The following is a 20983-nucleotide window of genomic DNA, read 5'->3' as shown; positions in this document are numbered from 1 at the left end:
TGACATAGCTGTAGTAGCATTAGGTGTGTGCAAACATTACTTCAATGGAAAAATATCAATGTGGACAAGTCAATTTGCAACATCCATTTCATTTGAAAATGCTTGTGAAAAATATACCTATTCATCATTTTATTTAAGCCACATATTTGAGGGTAAATGTCTCATTACTATTCAGATATGATACAATGTTCTGGTACAAAGACTTGTACTATAACATAATACTGCAAAAAATGACTATCATTAGTGTTGGTTGAGTCTATCGCATTTCAATCCTTGCTATGAAAAATTATTTCATTTTAAGACATTTCAAAGCTCTGCTTCAAAAAAGGTCAACATCATATAGCCATAGATAACCATAGCATTTCACAAGCAACACCCACGATCACCGTTGAATACCATATTTCTATTAAGTACTTCTTTTGATACTGTAAGTAGCATAACGCACCAAATCGTACTTCCAAATGATGGAAATCCACACACATTGTGATTGGAGTAATTTCATTACAACTGGATTAGTTGCTTGGTGGCTAAGGTCAGTTTATAGCCACAAGGAACATGTTAGATGAAATTTAAGACAGTCTGAAATATCAAGTCCCATCTTGAAAACTGCAGTTAACGGTGAAATATATCATTGAGAATACAATGCCACGGTAGAAACTCAAAATCAATAGATACACGATGTTTCAAAAAGATATTCTCAGAGACCATTTGCTATGGATTCGCCATTTGGCCGGGCACTTGTCTGAATTTCTGCCCCATTAGTTTCATCATCTGCAACTGCAAGAAAAACAATATTTTTTAGTGTTCTTTTGAATTGGTAAAAAATCCGTATTCATTCAATAAAGTACTTATCTTAGCGTAGGCAAGCTCAGAAAGAACAACCTATTATATATATTAGCAGATTTAACATTGATTTCTAACTGGTTCAGCATTGAATTATACTTTTAAATCAAACTAGATTATATACTTAAGTGTGACATGTACAGACCGCACATGTCTGAATATAGTCCCCCCCTTTTTTTTCCAAAAATGCCTGTGGTAAAAGTAAAGGGGGGGACTATACTCAAACGCATTTTTTAAACTTTTCCTGAAACTGAAGCCTCACAATTAGGGGGGGGGGACTATATTCGGAGAAATACGGTAATTTGTTTTTTCTTGGGAAACCCCCTCATTTAATAGTTATTACTGTCACAATAGATACAAAATAACAAAGTATACCAACTAGGATGCAACCTCAAGATTTTCAAATAAGGTAGATAACGTAAGATAGACATTTAATAAATATTATATTGCATATATATGTTTGATCAACTAAAAAAAATGGCAAACACACTGACAAAGGATTCATGAGTGAATGACAAACACTTTGCATGTGCCAACAATTTTATGCTAATTATAGTTGGTCGAATGAAAGGATAATACGTAGTAGAATTTTTACCCTGAATAACTTCAGCAAAAATAAATGAATACGAATCTTACGAATACAATTTTAAAATAATCCAAAAGAGCTTGAACATTCATTAGCCTCCTCCAGTTTGTAGAGCTCATATGTAGGGTGTATACTGGATTTTCATCTTGAGTGAGTTTCTTTCATTCCTTCAAAATAAGAGAAGGGTCGTACTAACAAAGAGTGAAGGAATATCAAACATGACAGTGATGGAATACCAAATAGGAGAATCATTCAATGAAAGCATCAGCTGAAGTTTGAGATGAGAGGTAAATTTTTATTGTCACACACTTGACTAGGTGATTTGACCTGAGGGTTGGTAGGAACTTGTGAGGGTTGACAGACTAATCTGCAGTTGCAAGAATTACATACATTCAAGGTAAGAGAACCAGTTCCTTTTTCTGAGCCACCCCACATATCTGTTCGGATATCCAAAATCTTTACCTGGGATTTACACCCAGGACCCAATGGCCACTAGCCCAATGCTCCACGCATTCAATTTTATTTTAATGCAAATTTATTTTTTAAGTACATTCTTCGCTGTGTGAGTATAACTTAAGAAAAAGTTACTCCAGTCTAATTGGGAGAAAAAAATCAATTGAAAAAGTTCAAATAAATGTGTCTTTAACATTGAAAAAAAATTTGAAGAAGGAAATAGCATGAAATCAATTTTGCTAAAACCAATTTTTCTAACCAGGACTAAGGTTAAAAATGAGACCTAAATCATTGAAACAGGAATTGGGGTCTCGATGCATATCTTTGAATAGCAGCATTTAATTCTCATAAGATCACAAAAATATACTGTATTTCTCCAAGTATAGTCCCCCCCCCTGATTTTGAGGCTTCAGTTTCAGGAAAAGTAAAAAAAATATGTTTGAATCTAGTCCCCCCCAATACTTTTACCGCAGGCATTTTTGGAAAAAAAGGGGGGACTATATTCAGACATATATGGTATCTTTTCATCATAAGAAGAGAGGAAAACTTGTGATGTTCATTTAATTCCAACCAGGTCCAATGGCACATCTCTTTGTTGATTAGGTTTATTGGATAACTTTACAATGACTAAGTGGTCAAGTAACAAAATGCAACGTTGAGTGCTAACCATTATTGCCTAACTCAGGAGAAAAATGCAATTGGGAACAGAAGGAGATTCAATTCAACTGTAAATCAAAATGAAAAAAGATTCAATACAACTGAAAAGAGTTAGAAAGAAATTTCTTACGAAGTTAAGCAAAAGTTTTAACCTTGAAAATGCAACCTTTATGAATAACAAAACTTATGATTATCACAATGACCTAGCAACATAAGAATGGTCCACTGAAATATGTGTTTCGAGAATATTTTTTTATGAATTACTTAGGTAAGAAATTTCTCAGCAAGGACGTAATTGTTTAGTTTTCTCCTCACCTGGATCTCTTAAAAATTAATTTATGCAATAAGGTATAAATAACTTTGACAAAAACCTCCTGGTGTTTAAGTGACATACAATGGGTGATTGAAATTATGATTTTAACCATCTTTAATATCACAATGAAATTACTCACAGTACATTCACAGCTGGGAAAATTCATTTCCCTCCTAAAATTAATGATGTCTTCTACATTAAAATTTTTAAAAGTTCCTTAACTCTGTATAATACTGAATATCAGCATTTAATTTTTTTGACAGGAAAGAAAATCAATTCCACTGAACAATGTTAATGTATTGCCATTAGCAAATAGTTCTCGTACCCATTTAATAATGGAAATCATGATCCTCTTAATGTTTGGAGCACTTGAACACAATATGCACAGGTTGGTATGACTCTTCACGAGGTGGAATATTGTCACTACATTGGCTCAGACTAAGGGTTTCTCTTTATTTTGTTTCTTATTTTGAAAACTGATGCATGGAACACAAGACGTCCACCATTTTTGAATGTTTTATTTCTGCTGTTACCACCTACTCAAGGGAAAGAGGCTTAAATAATACAACAAATATGTCATGTATGGACTCTTTCTTCTAAGCATAGAATTTAAAGCTTTGAAACCCCAAAGAGATAAATCATTAAGATTGAAAATATGGTGTTATGCTGTGCTATACCTAATAGAAAACTCGTGTTTTGCATCCAAGATGATAAGCCGGCCTTGGTGGCGGCGGGGTGAAGTCCTTGCCTGCCAAACCGTAGGTCACAGTTTCAAGTCCCACCTGGGTAGCTAGGGCATGGTTGTGTGATAGTCATTGTTAAATGTTATTTCTCCTGTTGTAAAAGGCCTTAAATGAGCTGTTTTTGGGGCAATGAAGATAAAAAAATTAAACTATAAGAACAAGCAAGGTAAGTAGTCTGGTGCCATCTGAGGGTTAATAGAGTGGGAAGGGACATTAATCCACTACAGGTCTTGTCATGTGTGCTTTGATTGATAGTTAAGGAATGCAATGCTGAGTGTTTGTGCTCTCTAGAGAGCACTCATCAACATCAACTGATGTCATACATCCATGGGATGAAAGAATTAATAACCTAGACAAAATTAAAGTAGAATGAGTTCAAACAAGAGTGGGAAAGGGTGATAAACTGCTAGGGCATAAAGGAGCGTGAACACAGAAACAGGCTGCTGTATTAGACTTAACTACATATCTACAACTTTCTTTCATGCATAGTAACCTTGGAGGTTTTATTCCTTTCGTTATAAAATCTAGATCCTTAAGACTGATGATAGGTATCCAGATGGATAGCAGATGTAGCTACATGGCTGAAATGTTTGTTTTTAAAAACATCTGATATGCCTTAAACAGCACATGTAAACCTAGTAATTTTTATATTCTGCTTCAGCTGAGTTTTAATACTAGCAGACGCTAACTATCTGATAAGATCTGACAATGGGGAGTGAGTGCTTCAGCCATTAAATATCTCCATGAATTAGACCGTACCATTAATTCTCGGTTTAAATGCTTGATCGTGTTTTCAGAGCTTGCTTGGTGTTCAGGTTCTTCTCTTTCTCAGCCTTGGCTAAATTTCTTGTTGAAAATAGCTACACAGGTGCGTTATTCGTCATTATGACGGATGTTAATTCAAAATAATTTACCTTATTATTACTTTTTGTGGGATTATGTGCTACCATATAATAACTTATTTACTATAAGATGAAATTCAATCGAAATAAATATTATTTTATCCGCAATTTAGCCCCCAAAATGGAATTTTCAAAAGTATTCGCAAGGCAAGTACTCTATACTTTAAACAGCCAAAATCCACTATGATTTAGTTCAGATATCTTATTGTAATACAGTTAATATGGTAAAACTGCTCTAGAAAGCAGAAGATTCGGCAGTTATTCCATGAAATGAGGTATTATTGTCTAATAGAGAGCAGTTATGGTATTTAATAATTTTACATTTGTTGCACTCGCCGTATCATTGCACTTCGATGGGTGATCTTTACTTTCTCCCAGCGGTTCTGCACCAGACCACTGAAAGACTCAGTGCTTCGGTGATCAGACCCATAAATTCCTGTTCTAGATGAGTGATGCCCTTCTTGGTGAGACATGCATTACAGCAACTGCGGTTAAGCGAAGGGGTCTGCTACCAAACTGCCCCTCACCTACCGTGGGCGGAGCATAAGTACATACACTTTTTTGGTTTTTCATAAATTGGAAATAATTTGGGCAGCGTAAACTTTTTTTAGTATCATATGATGGGGAAAAAATTAAGACCAGCAAACTATGATGGAAAACATATAATGGAGACAAAAAATATTTTGGAAATGCCTAACTCACATGAAGGTTCAAACATTTTTCAATAAATAGTCCTCAAAGTCATAAAAAATGACTATGGACCAAGTACTTGCTCATTTTAACAAGTTAAGATTTACTTCTATTTATTAGTCAGCTACATTCTTCAATATTTTATTTTTTCTGTGCATTTACAAGATATGATTAAAAAAGAAAGGACTGATTTTACTCTGCGCAAACAGATCAGAATGAAACAAAATGCACCATATTGCATCATATCTGATGATTAAAACAAGAGGTGTTGCATTTGTTTACGTCGAGTTGTTAACCACATATCACAACCCGGTTAAGCACATATCTTAACCCGGTAACGCCTGAATAAAAAAGTTTCTGTGATTTTTGTGGTAATCATATGTTTTAATACCAATGAAATTCTGAGTCATTCAGTGCAAATTTTATTCTTTTAGCACTAATAGTTACCGAGATACAGCCTGGTACCATATGGTACCGCTAGGCGTTTAAGGGGTCAAAAAATCGAAATTTGAAAAACATTTCGGAAATCACATTTTTAAGCCAAAAACGTTAAATATTTATTATTTTCCGCAAAATTCATCAATTTTCATCCAACATTACGCTCAAATATCAATATAATTTAAATTAATAATTAAATATAAGTGATTATAAAATATACGTTATGAATAATTGAAGTAGCAATCAAGAATAACATGATTTCAGCGTTTCACTCAGTCGTTGCCGCATATGGAAATGAACAAAGCAGTCACTGCATAACTTTTCAAGCAATCTGTTCTTATTCTACTGGTTCAGTTTTCCGTAGCACACCGTCCCCGCTTGGGCTTGGATTTTATTTGTTGGTTGTGCCCGTCGAACCTATCAGGGGCACTGGAAAGAAGATAGGCCGCTGTCAGTTGAATGCGATCTTTGAAACATGAATCAATTACAAAACTATTTCTTTAGCCAATCACCCCATTCCAGTCGCACTTCTGGTAAATTGAGCATGTCCTTGATATTTTAGGGGATCCTTGTATCCAGCTGTGATTATACTACTGCCCATTGGAACTCAAGCTGAGTTATGCTTTTTCAGGATTTCCGCATCAGCATCCATGCGTTGGGCGTCATTGCATCTAGAATCCAAGTAAAAATGGGCCACTACCATTTTGTTGCCCCTCACACTATCTTTCCCAGTTCCTTTTTTGTACGCTTTCACTTTCCTGAGTAGTTATCTGAGCTATTGATGCACCACACTTTCTAGCCAAACCTAATTGGCCTCCCCCGCATGAATTGCTAACAGCCATGTTTTCCAAAAGAGAACATTATCGACTCATTGAAACTCAAGGACTGCTTTTCTCTGAAATATTCGCAGATTCTTTCTTTTGCCATGCCCATAAAAGGGCACATTTTCCACATCTTATCTGATTTACCCATAGCGGTATAATCACAGCAACGATTAAACCTACGAATTTGTAGAAATCTGTCACGTCTCATTCTGTAATAAACAAGATTATTTCTGGCGTTTGGTGCTGCCTCACAATAGTGCCTTTTACTGGGAGTCGTTTTAGGTCAACTTATAAAAAGAATTGCAACAAATATTTTCAGTACCTCATGCGTTATATTTGGGTCATAATAGTTGCAGAATTGTACACACCTATTCGACTCTAACACTTAGTGCATAAGGACATTTCTGTCAAAGAACAGTTCAAATGTTCTGGTTGGGGATGCTTCATGAAACAGTGAGTTGGTAATCAGGATTACGAGAAATTCTCTCGTGCTTTACGATCTCTTCATCATCAAAAATGCGTCCTTCCTCCCTATTTTCATACCTTTTGGGTGATTTACGGCTCGGACCAGTTTCACTACACTTTTGAAAATTCTCAGACATTTCTTGAGATAAACTCAGCTGATTGTCCACCTTTTCGAACAACAACTTCAAATTCGAGCGAAATTGGCGTCCACTCGTTATTCAATTTTCCTCAGTCAGAAGGAAGGTATTCATCCCCTCTTTGCAGCAGTACATGCTACATTATAAGCAGTATGTGTAAGTTATTTCGGTTTACTAGCACATGAAAGTGTGCAAAGTATCTGAGTTTGATTTGTAAGACAAAAATAATTTAAAGGATTAGACTGCTTCTTGTCGAAGTGATGCCTGTCGCTTGGTCGTCTCTTGCTGCCAGCCTTCATTGAATTTTCCCCTTAGCAAGCGTCCTTATTCACCATCATACCCCCTTCCTAATTGAGTACACGAATACTCTTCCTTCATCTTTCTAAATAGGGTTCAGGTATGCAATCATACCTCCCACCTCTTGAGCCCTCATGAGGGTACGAGATTCTGAAAAAATATGGGCAATTTAGGGCCTTGGATGACGTCCTTATAATAAAAAAATTAACTCATGTACACATTTTATATGCGTAATAACATTTACATAACGCTAAATTTATAATATATAAATGATGAAAAATAAATAATTGTAAAATAAAGAACTGTTAGAAAACGAAAACAACAGAAATATTCGTATTTACGCTTTCCGCCAAAACACGGTAGTGCAAGTGCCTAGCAGTACCATATGGTACCACCAAAATGTTTTGCATCATAACATCCCAAATATTAGGCTCACATAAAAACAGCATACTTAATATGAAATGTACATGTTATAACAATCATAATTGCATAAAAACATCTTCGTATTATGAGTACATAAGACATAAGTAAAGAAAATCGAAATGCTTGCTTCCGTTTACTTTAAAAATTCCGTTTTTTTCGGATAGCTGAAAATTCTCAATTTTCAAACGGCTCTAAATACGTTAATTGTAGCTTTGAAAAAGCAAACTTTTCGGGAAAATGTAAATAAAATCATTCTCATTATGTTAAAGCTCTCAAAAATCCAAATAAATTACAATAAACGACAAAAAAGTTACGTTTAGCATTACGCTACCGGCTGGTACCGCTAGGCGTTTACGGGTTAACCTGTTTGTCACCATGGGCAATGGCAGCAATGAAGGAGCTAGAGGAACAGGGTGTGTGAATGAAATTTTGTTTAAAACTTGGCAAAAAATGCCATAGAGACATTTTGAATGATTCAGTAAGCCTTTGTTAATGAAGCTGTAAGTCGAAGCCAGTGTTTTGAGTGGTAGTAGTTTTAAAAATTTGCCTTGGTCGCCTGTTAAAGCAAAATTCATGCATGTTCCCCATTGCCTCCACCCAAGACAGTCTGGCTCCTGCACCATACACTAAAAGCCTCCACAAAAAAAAGGAACAACAGCATCAAGTTAAAAAGTTACTTCCTTCTCCCTGGTGCCTCTCCTGAACACCAAGGACATTCAGATATAGTGAACAATGAGGTTTATGTTGCCAGACATACAATTTGCAAGAAAGCATGTTTGCAAACAGAGCACCACAGTCCCGAGATTAAAGATAGAACTTCTAAAGCTAAGGTGTTCACCATAGACATTCAGGATATAACTGTGGACTAGCCAGTCTTCACCAAGTCACCTACAAGTGCAAGTGTAAATTGTGAAAATTTTGCGGAGGAAAAATAATTTGCCTTGAATGGACTTGAACTTAGATCCCCCAAATTTAGGTCAGTTGTACCTTTATATTGGACAATGGTTCATGTATATTCTACCTGATACAGAAAAATCACTCAATGGAATGAAACAAACCAGTTTTACCTTGAAGAGCATGGCAAAACTTTTTAGACGTTGTCCAGTCCTCTTGCAGAGATAAGTTGAACATGGAATACGATGGATTTCCAGTCACCTCCTCCACTATCGACAGAAACTGAGGCAATGTGTTCTGCAGACTCCTACCTTTCAATGGAGAGTAAGTCTCCAAGAGAATCAGCCCCTGACACCTGAAAAACATTTATTAGGCATTCATTTACACTAGAAGTCTAACAGAAGATTAGAGAACTGGGAAATAATTACAAGAATTATTATTTTGCGGTATGTTATGTACTATTTTTTTTAAGATTATTTTCCTCTGAATACTCCCATGGAAATGGTGCCCTGCTTATAAAATTGTCTCTCTTCTTCTCTGCTGACTTTTCAATTGAAATTTAATTATTTTCTTTGCTCTTTCCACACTACATTTATTTACGATTATGGCGAGACTATTTTTTAGTGCTAAAACTAGGAAAATCTTTTCTCTATGTCAATGATCCTTTGCATAACTTTCAATACAGCGGAGAAAGAAACACGAAAACTAAATGAGCTTAAGGTACAGGTTTTTGCGTATCATTTTTGGGAATTCATGCAAGTGAACCGATACTTCACACACGTTGAGAAATGATAAAACGTCTCTTGTAGGAAAACAATCAATGTGGATAAGAATGTTTCTCTCATTGTCGGCATAAAAGAAGAGAGACATACTATATGAACATGGCACCTCACACCCGGTATGAAGAATATGGTCCTGATGAAGAATAAAGTCTTTCATAGCAATGCCTGCAAAGATGATGGAGCACAGCAGCTGGACGGAGAACTCAAACAGAATTTACTTCAAATATTCGCCAGGAGATAATCATATCCTACGTAATTTATGATTGTAACTGAATCTCAATGAAAATAACTAGTTGAAAAGATAGCACATTCAGCTGAAAATACGGAGTAACTCAAAATATTAACTTACGAAGGTTATTTTGGAAACGGGTTAAGACCCTTGTTTTTCTTTTTTTCTCGTCACTGAGCGATAGAGGGCGACATAAATGGCGGCTATCCCGGTTGCTGCTAAAATTCCGTGGGTGTTGGAAACAAATATCTATCTTACGCGTACTTAATAGTTGCTATTCGCTCCTAACCACAAATTTATAACATTAAATTCTTATATTAAACTTTGCAATTCATTATTTGATTATGTTTTCTAAACTGGTCGGGAATTTCTTAAGCGATCGTTGATATTGAATTACAAGAAATGGGAAGTTTATGGTGGTATAATTATTTAACGATCTTTCACAGCATAAATCGATAACAAAAAGCCTTTTCTAAGAATTCTACCGTGAATAACCACCGAATACATTTAAATAAGGCCACTAAAGACAAAAAAGGGCGGAGGAAACAAAAGCGAACATTTTTTCGTGACTTATGAAAAAGGTTCCAAATTACGAAACTCGATTTTACGAAGTGCCAATTTTCCGGTCCCACTAACTTCGTATAATCGAGAGTTTACTGTAATAACAATCGTTGTGCACAATATAAACAAACCCAAATGCACATTTAGGAAAATATTACAAATCATATTCATCATTCTAGGCATGTACATTAAAGGTCAATGAGATTCATGCAGAGATTTCTTTCTCCAACTGCATCAATCAATAAATACCTTCTTGAGTACCGATGTATATCGAGAAAACTATTTCATTCTGAGAGTTAAATTGTTAAAGCTGAAGTTTCTCTGCTTGTATACCAATAAGCTAAAAACAAAAAAATATGGAATACATTATATAATAGTACCAAACTCCATCATTACATCAATGCAATGATTTTATAAAAATTGCACTCATGTTCACATGTGCGACCCTAAAATCAGCTCTGACATTACCTTATTGAAATATTTCTCAATTTATAATCCTTTCCATCTTTTTTGGGAACTAAGTTGTTTAGGTTTTCATTTTTTTCATAAGTTCCTCCATTCATACTTCCTTTTTTATACCTAGTTTGGGACATCAACCTGAATAATTTTATTTAATATGTATTTATCACCTGCTTTCTACTTGGAACTGTTCATTCACATAAACCAAGAGCTAAACATAAGAAATGCCAACTTAAACTTAAGGGTTGATTACATTGATTCCATTGAATCATTTCCATACAAATAATGTAGTATGAACAGAAATAAATAGGAAGGTATCATGTCATGTCTGCATAGGCAACTCTAAAATGAAATTCAATACACTAATACACTCTCTCAATTTCCTTGAAAATAACCTAAGTTTCCTTAACTATTGCATACAGTGCAAAAATTCTACAGGGGAAAATCATTTGTCTTGACTAGGATACAAACCCACATCCTCTCCCTTTGCAAAAATTTGCTGGCTTTGGTAGACAAGGTTATTTATGTTTCCAGACATAAAATGCTACAAGGCAATATACATTTATATTAGTGATGGGTCGGTTCGATTCCTCGATTCTCGGCCAAGAACCGGAATCGAAAACAAGTACTTGCCAAGGCGAAAAATCGATTCCGATTCCAGTAGTACTACAAACAACAAAATAAACGACCGCGTTTCCAACAGTCATTTGAATTTTCGCGCCACATAATCGTAATAACAAAACACATATCTTCTTGGGATGTGCGAATACTCGAAAATTCAAGTCGATCGAGTAGTTGGTACTCGACTCGAGTGTTTCGAGTCGCATTACGAATGTCGAGTCGAGTAGTTAATGTTACAGTGCTTTCGAGGCTAGTCGGTCCAGCAATCTGCCGACAGGAAGCGCTATCATGAAACTCATGTAATAATGCAGTTTTTAAAGCCAATAAGTCATTCTAATGCCTTGGCCTGGTAGTTTCAGCTTGCCGAATACACTATAGTTGTCGACGTGGGCGCCGAATACCTTTACGCCAGCCGCAGCGGCCGATCGTCTTCCTACCCGGCGCACACTAGTCTGAAATCGGAAAAAGCTGGAATAAAGTCCAAAATGACATTTTTGGGGATAGATACTTGAAACTCAGCGTAAATACTCATAAATTATTACCAAATATTGCTTTATATGCCATTTCACATAAATACGAACCTTTAGTGAGATACAGAGGCCCAAGCATGACCAATTTTTCAATGCCACGCGAAATATCGTTTTTCCTCAAAAAATCTTTGAATTTATCTAAGTGGTTTTGCGTTGGTTTGAGGTTTATGGAATATAAAACGCAATATTCCTTTGATCTGGTGCTTTGCCTATACTTTCAATGACTTTCGAAGATTTTGGCTCTCATCTGTTGGGTTTTACACGCAAAATGGCCGACCCGTTTTTCACGTGAAATTTGACATTAAGTAGACATTATCATTCGTTTACGAAAAATATAACTCGGAAAATTTGAACCACGATATAAAGTAGAGATTTCTAAAGAGTACTAATAAGAAATCTTGAAAAAAAAAAGTTTGCGACGAAGGAAATAAGAGCGATTTTTTAATCGCGCGTCAAGGCTGAGCTACACGCTGCGGAACTTTAAGGCTCGGTAACTGAGGCCGATTTTTCAAGTTTTTTAAAACATTAGTCTTGAAAATCGTCATTTAAAGCATAGATAATCGTCTTCATTGACTTAAAACACTAAACTGAGGATGTTAAAAAGGATTATGTATAGATCGACTTGACCATTTAGCGCATTACTCGAGTGAAAATTCTAAGGATTGGATATTTTTTGGAACCATCCCACGCATAAGAAATATGCCTCGGGTATTAAAGTAAAGTGAAGAGATTAAGTCAGCATGCTTAAGAGAGAGAAAAAAGAACTATTTCCGTGAAAGGCAACAACCAATACCATTTTTCCCTTTCCACCTTCGCCGAGGTGAGTCGCGCGGTAGGGGGAGTTTTCACACCACAAGGCTCTTTTAGCCTTTTTTATTACTGCGACCGTCCGATGTGATATTCATTTGTAGCGTTTAGTTTCTTTCTTGAACTTAAAAAAAGCAAGAGATTGTAAGGCTGATTAAATGACGTGAGAAGTATAGCATTTTTTTGGCTCTACAAAACTAAAGTTTACCACTTGAGTTCCATGAAGATTCAAGATCCAAAAAAATCGTTGATATAATTTTTAATAAAAATTCCAAAGTCTCCAAAATCTTGCAATTTTGGTGGGAAAGTACTTGCCCAATAACACACATGTGTAGCAAAAGGCAATTTTCTGCAGGCAGTAATACTGTAACATGGAGACGTTAAAACCTGCTGGCTGAGCATGTAGAATAATTGGTTTTTCTGCTTGAGAATTTGAAAGGGCCAAATATTACATGATTCATATACGTAGTATGTAATCTTTATTACAGATATGAAAATTTCTGTACTCAGGTATGTTCTATTTTGAAATTTAGCTATTATATTTTAATTACATAGTAATTATTTGAAAGATGCTTTTGTCAACTGACTTTCACAGAGTAATATTTTTAAAGTGGTTTTCTTGTTGCCTGGAATTAAGTGATATTTTTCTTGGAGCCTATGGCATCAGAATCGATGGAATCGGTATCGGTAGAATCGGAATCGAAATGTCAGAATCGGAATCGGGATCGGAATCGATAAAATTTTGGAATCGACCTATCACTAATTTATATGCAAGGCAAAACTGTCCCAAGGTTGAACTTAGAAAACCAGGGCATTAAAATTAGGTATTTTTAAAGGAAATAGCAGTGGACTATCCAGTGGAGTACCTTGGGTACAAATCCCAAGGCTAATGATATTTCCTCATAGGAATTTTTTCACGCATGAGGGTTTCTAGAGGGTATGCCAATGGCTAGTCTTTCTCCTTTGAAATTGAACTGAATTTGCACATGGGCACAGGGGAGAGGCTTGCTGCTGAATGTAAGTACCTTGGATGACAGGGCTCCTTGTATATGTCCAGCTGAAAATACTGGTTGTTCACCAGGAAACACCTCCTCTTCTTGAAAATTGTGAAATGATTGTCGTCCTTCTGTGACAGCATGTTGATGTAATCACGATGCGTGACCTGCGTCTTCACCTCAACCACCTGTCCTCTCAGCCGTGGCTTGCGGATCGTATGGGTGTAGCTCCAGTGGCCTGCACCAACAAGAGGTAGTCACAATAAATACAAACACAATATACAGTTATCCCTCACTTAACACGAATTTATTTAACAGTTTCTTGCCATAATAGAACCAGTCAAAATGTCTTTCTCTTGTGTCACCTATTTTTGAACAAGAAAAAAGCATCAAAGAAATATAGAACATAACTTACCTACATATGTTCTCAAGTCAATTTACTATACAAAAGATAATACATGAGTGTTTGGATTGATAGATTAACATTCCGACTGTATTGAAGTGCATGCATGTATAATAATTTACAAACTTAAAACTGAAATGTAGGCTCTGCAATGAATAGAAAACTGATTATAAGGCCATGCGACAGTTTCCAGAGCTCTAAAGCTTACTATAATGTTACGTACATAGAAATTGCATCAAATTACAAAAAGAGTGGATTTTGGTTTACACTTTGTGAGAACATTATGCAATATACAGTAGAAGATAAATAATATGGATATCCAAATAATGTAATGATCTAAACAACTGAAGGTTTTCTGGAGTTTTTCAAAATTTCTAATTTTTGAAGATGCATCGCCGAAAATGCGGCTTCCCAAATTTTGACTTTCTTTCCTGTGAATCAGTCAGAAAATTAATAGCCTTCGGTACATATTGGATGACACTACAACTGAAATAACAAGGCTCATAAATCTAATCTTGCAATGCTGAAATTAGGAAGAGATGCAATAAAATGTTGAAACTCAAACATAAATTCACTATCTTATGACTCGTGATGAGGTATTTTGAAGGGAGCAATTCTCCCAATACTGCGCGTTTTGGCTATAAGTTGTATTATGCCTGTATTATGAGTTTTTATAAGTTGGGCAAGTGATTCATTTGTGATTTAAGTGAGGGATTTATTAATTTGCTAGTGGGCTAGTTCAAATGTGATAACTTGTGCAGTCAGAAAAATAAAAAGCTCTTAAAATAGAAACACGATCATTATAAAAGTATTTAGTAGGGCTACCTAAAAACTTCCATAGCAGACCACGTTGAAGTTAAAAAGTTAGTGATATTATATCTGGCTTAAAGAAATTTGGATCTTTCACGCATGTCCAAATGAAATCATCAGGCACTTTAAATCTGAGAGATAAAATGCTGAGTATAATGCAAAGATAGGGTGATGTAAAGATGTATAATGCAAAGATGTGTAGACAAAGAATGGGTAGCGATTGGACAAACCTTAGATGCTGCCATTTCCACTAAATATGTAAGACACTCTAGAATACTTGGAATTATCATTAAGAAAACATACACCCTGTTACTGGCATATTTTTGGTAGTATTTGGACCTTAATTTTTTACTTTTCGTGAGTTACTCATTGCCATTCCAGTCCACAATGTATGATTTGCTCGCTATATGATCCATTTAGCTTCTTCAGCAGTATTATTCTTGGCCCTTATAAACAGTTGTGGGTGGGCCACAAATTCTTCCATGTCAAGTAGTGCGAGCAATCTCAACACTGCCACTTGGACTTTTAATGTATTCATCATGTTTACTGAAAAATATGATTTTGTGAGCTATGATGAAAATAATGAAAGTAAAATTATATATTTTTAAAAATGTGTTCATAAATTACGAAAAATTGTTAGGATTAGCAATGTGACACCTCCGAAAATCAAGCATATCAATCTATTCTGAAGGCCCCGAGCACCAAGTACTTTCTTGTGGCAGCGTTGTACTTGCAATGGTATTTTGACCAGAGGGCGTGGAGGGATGAGAGTGAAAGGAATGCCTCGACGACACTGTTTTTATAGGACTTACTAATCGATATCTGCATGAAATGAGATGAAATGTTACCCTTTTATTTCACACATTATTGTGATTGCCTTGGAATTCCCGGTATTACATTTCTGTCATATCGGCATTGAATTTCATTCTCAAGGTCAATACTAAAGGATCGGGTGTAAACTATTTTAGCTTGAAATGGTGGTCGATTTCAGTTTCGTGTGTAATGTATACGCAGAGTGGTAATTATATTCCTATCTGTCAGTTTAACTAAGTATATAATCCTTTGCCATTGAACCGAAATATAACAAGACACTTGTCTTATCATATTGTGACTCGGGGTTTTGTGGAACAAGTGGTTGAGTGTTCAGCAACATTTTCCATTATATTTAAGCAAAATTCGGCAACATTATGGCACGTTTACAAAATAAATAGGCTATATGGCAGAATCAAAGAAGAGTGCAATGGATTATACATAATTCATTATTTTCGAGGGGCATTGCATCATGCCCCTCGATATGCCTTATGGTGGTAACTTCTAAGAGCTAACTTTTTCTGTGTTATGCACGATAAAGGTACAGTAAACCTCCTTACATCGTAATGGAGAGGACTAAAATTTTTTCATATCCCTTGGAAATGAAAGGCACTAAGTACTGTATTTTAAACCATTATATTTATGCATTTAAATAAACATGATTGCATTAGTGAACATATATTTATTATTTCATGATAGCAGAAAGCAAGCGCTATCGCTTAATTTTTACCATGATTCAAGAGAAAACGATGTGATCTCTCCTAATTCAACAGTCTCTTAAAATGATTAGGATAGTTGGCTATCTTTTTTCTTATTTACTGTTAGGTATGCTCTCATATGGAACAAAATGGCCATAACTAATGGTTAATGTGAAAATTACAGCATATTAAAGGTGTAAAAGAAAAAATAATAAGGGTGAAAAATTTATTGCTGAAAATGTCATTCCATGTATGTAATCGCGGCTGCATTAATGGTCTCTAGCTGTCTCGGTACAATTTGCTGAGGTAGTTAGGCCATCTCGGGGGTGTCTCCTTGGTATGATAAATGGAGGATTTATGAGATATAGAGGTTCACTACAAAGAGGTTTGCCAATAAATTTACATGTAAATCTGACTGGACCGTAAGGGTGGTACGAAGTATGGGTTTATGATGTAAAGAGGTTCACTACATAGAGGTTTTACTGTACATAGAAAATTCTGTCATCGAACCTGGTTCAATAACGCGTACAGTGGAACCTCGTTAAAGCGAGTACGGGATATAGCGACACCCCCGCTATTACGAGAGACAGCCGATGCACCGTCAATTGACCCTATAATAAGCGTGTAAAAAAATTCGTTTTTACGAGACCCTTTCGGTGTTGGCTCTCGCCATAGCGAGAGTTGCACCGCCGGAAGACTTTCATCAAGACTCCTTAACCTCTGTAATTGCTAGCGATCTGTTAGAAATGAAGTTAAAGTAGTGCTCAGTCTCAAATTTATGTGGTAAACTGTCGTTCGATAAATATAATGATTGACGAAACAATGCTTTGCATGATTTTTATTCAGTGCGGCGCTTATGAATTGTTTGAATAGTTAGTCGTTATTTGAGTAAGGAAATTTAGTGATGCAAAAAAACATCGCCTTTCGTCTGGATTTATGCTTACGTTTATCGAATAGATGTTTATCTGTCGCCGCACCACTCCTGTTCCTGTATATCTGTTCGCAACAGGTATATTGGCTATTATTTGCTCCACCTCCGGTAAAGCGACAATTCGCTATAGCGAGTGTTTATTAGTGCACCGTGGGGTGTCGTTATATCGAGGTTTCACTGTACTACTTTTTCAAGGGATTTATCATCGCAATAGTAATATCTACTATATTTAAAAGAAGCAACCATGACAATTGTCCAAACCAATGTGTTCACATATTTTAGCTATCTTCAGATACAGGCATCCCCCGAGTTACGTATGTCTCGACTTACGTAAATCCATACTTAAGTAAGCGATAACCGTATTTCAAATGATTACGTTAATTTTCGAATGTGAGCGCGAAGAAGTAGATATTCGCTCGTACAACCTATGGTAGAAAAAATATCGAATTGTTATCAAGTTTTTTACATGCTAAAAATAACGAAGTGACCCATTTTTGTCATTCCTCAAAGGAATTTTCATTAATTTCTGTGGAAAAATCGCTAATAACTCCCAAGTCAGCAATCAACGTGAAAATTTGCAGTTCTAGCGATGGATGTGGTTGCGCTCATTCCTGTGCGATAAACTTGTTATACAGCATGCACACCCGAACTCTAGACTTTCAACTATTTAAAAATTGTATCCTTAAGTTTGGACATTTCCATCAGTGGAACTAAAAGAAAATGAAGTTCAAGCAGAAATCTTTACTGCGGAAAAGAATTGTTTAGGACCTACGTAACGGCATTGAAATTTTGAGTGTTGGCAATGAACGCCGCGAAAAAGTTGAGAAAAAGTTGACACACGATATTAATTGCGTAATTGTTTACATGTTTCTGGCAGAAAATTTTATTAAGCTGCATTTTCTTGTTCCCTCATATTGTGTGCAACTGTAAATGAATATTGCATCATTGAAAGCTTTTCCCCATTAACTTTGTTGCACATTAATGACAGAGTTGGCTGAATAAAATCTCACTTTTAATTAGCTTCGTGCTTTGGAAATACTCTTCGATGTTTCCAGCAAAGTAAATATTCAAATGATGATATTTTCACGTTATTTTATTGAGATATGAGAGAATGAAAGTATGTTTCTGTACGTGTAAGACTGAGTGTATGTGCGTGTGAATGTATCTAAGAATATAGTAACTTACTGGTATTTTTTTGTGTGTTATTTGCTCGTAATCCTAGACACTCTTCCTACGTGTATTAACTGTGACAGTGAAACCACCAGATTCATCGATCAACGTTATATATAAAAGGCAGAAGATATAATGATTATAGGTAGGTAGACGATGCATTCTTTGATCCCTTAGATCACAGTATAACATAATGAATCAATTTAAGTATTCAGTTTAGTAATATAGCGTTGAGATACCGTACTTTCCCGAATCCACGCGATCGGTCAACTCTGGGAATAATGGTTCCGCGATGATTAAGTTCAGAAAAATGAAAATAACAAAAATTACGAATAAATGCAAAAAGATGAAAAAGTAATTATATAAAAAATGAAAGGTGATTCCTAGAAACGACGACCAATACTGAATAGTACGGAATGTAATAGGGCAGCGAGAGGTAATTTGGAGCGCCTAAGACGTTCCCGTCTGATTCAGGGGGCATTTGAAAATGGGTCAGAGCAGGACGCACCAGTGCATCCGCCGCAGCAAAAGTGTTAAACAACGAAGTATTGTCTATGAGATGTTTTCGAGTGGGCACGTAAATAGGGGCATTGTGTCAGCCAGCCTCCAAAATTGCACTCATAATTTATGATTTCACACTTTTGATAGACCACAGTCGGCAATGCTGATTATTCAGCTACTTACGCTGGCATCACTAGTTTTTTTCTTCCAATTTTTTTGCCGTAGTTCGTATATACAAATACCACTAGCTCCTGAGGACCGAGCCCTTCGTGTTAAAACATTTCGTGTTTTCAAAACTTCGTATTATCAAATAGCGCCATGTATTAACCAATGGCTTTTCGCCGGGACCACAATTTCACTATGTATCATCAAAAATTTCATAATATCCTTCTTCGTATAATCAAGAGTTTACTGTAGTTGATACATGGGTATCAGGTCAAAACACAGCCATGCACATAGTAATGGGAGAGACATACCTGCAACAGAGTTAACAGCATAGACTGAAAAGACTAACCTCTCTGGCCTCGTTTACGTAGCCGTGCCTGAGTAGATGGGGTGCTTGCTTGGAGATAATTATGAACAACATCGAAGTCTTGGAACGGAGGGAATGCATCATCCGCAGGCAGAGGTCCTTTGACCAAAAATTTGACTTTCCTCGAGTTGTGCAGCAGCCGTCCTCCTGTGTCCAAGCCGAGCTTCTGACATACAGCCTTCAAAATGGCAAGAGAGACATCAAGAGAGAGATTATCAGAAGAGGAGTGATCACTCGACCAGTTATGGTATGATACAAAATGTTTACACATACGATTTCACCTTAATATTTAATGGCTATAAATAGCAGTTACTTATGAGACACGATCAAGTGCTGACCAGGGTTTACTCTGTGTAATCATAAAATTTCATGATGATTGCATAGGTTTAAAAGAAGTGATGCATCTTAAAAAAAGGCTACAAACTACCAGAAGAGTGGAAGTGATACCACCTCTTAACCAAAACATTCTTTGACAAAGAGAAACGACCACCAATGACCTTCATCCACATCCAGCTGTATCTCTGATTGGGGAGGCTCCCCTCCCAACAGTGATCTCCCAAGAAGATATGTACAGTGGAACCCCGATCTATCGTTCCCGCATTGATTATTTCCCGCTTTCATCGTTCGCCGTTCCTGGTCCCAAATAAAGTTCCATAAAGGCAATGTAATTTTTTCCCGCATCCATCGTTCCCTGAAGTATCGTTTTCCCGCATTGATCGGTTGAAGATGGCAGTCCCGTTGTATAATTTTCCCACATCCATCGTTTGACGAAAATGAGACGAAGTGTTTACAACATGTTATTTGTGGCTAATAAAGACAGACACCCCCAGGAGATTGAGATACTATGGGGAGAAGCTGAGTACCGTGGGATAGTTACATTAGTGCATTTCCCAAGATCCGCTATCCCCCTCCATTCAGCACTAGCCTCCCCCCCTCTGAGGTTTTCCTCTTCTCCTAAATAAAAAAAAGGTCCCAGCTAGGGCATGGATCCTATTATGAAGACATTAGCTTCGAAAAAAATATCTAGGTACACGAGAACAATAGAAACGTGTTTAGCACCCCCCCACCCTTTTCAGCCTATCTGCTTCAAAGTTACCAGTTTCTGGAGGTCAACTGCTGCATGAATCAGCCCAATTAGCCCAAAAGGTGTCTAGCAATGAATTTCGGCAATTGGCATTTTACTTTTATTAGATTGAAATATTTGTAAAGTGCTCGTAATTCAAAAAAGAATGAGACCAAACACGACATATTTCTAGGGTTATTTAAGCATTTAAAACAAGGAAATAGTTATAAAAATACAATGGTGATTTCTGGCGAAACTCGATATCCTCATAGCTGAGCTTCTCGGCAGTTAATGTGGCATTTTTCCAAAAGAGGGTATCAGGTTATTATCAGTTATCAATTTACGAGTTATCCTATAAGTCTCACTTGTAAGAGTTACTGAGGAAAGGATATCTTTTCAGGATATTTTGTTTCTCC

General features: G+C 36.3%; 1 protein-coding gene across 2 annotated transcripts in view; it reads right to left on the bottom strand.

Annotated features, from left to right (window-relative positions):
• Nucleotides 1–107: 107 nt before the first annotated feature.
• The window catches only part of LOC124158840 (TRPL translocation defect protein 14), an 85793-nt gene continuing 64917 nt past the window's right edge, over nt 108–20983 (bottom strand). For both annotated transcript variants that reach the window (XM_046534204.1, XM_046534205.1), the window contains 4 exons: nt 19487–19682; nt 13680–13887; nt 8839–9020; nt 108–777 (listed from right to left, as the gene is read on the bottom strand). In XM_046534204.1, coding sequence (XP_046390160.1) covers nt 698–777; nt 8839–9020; nt 13680–13887; nt 19487–19682 — 666 coding nt within the window. In that variant the 3' untranslated portion in view covers nt 108–697. The remainder of the gene's footprint in view (nt 778–8838; nt 9021–13679; nt 13888–19486; nt 19683–20983) is intronic.

This window comes from Ischnura elegans, chromosome 5 (genome assembly GCF_921293095.1).
Source record: "Ischnura elegans chromosome 5, ioIscEleg1.1, whole genome shotgun sequence".
NCBI classification, from domain to species: Eukaryota; Metazoa; Arthropoda; class Insecta; order Odonata; family Coenagrionidae; genus Ischnura; species Ischnura elegans.
This window is presented reverse-complemented; position numbering and strand designations above follow the sequence as displayed.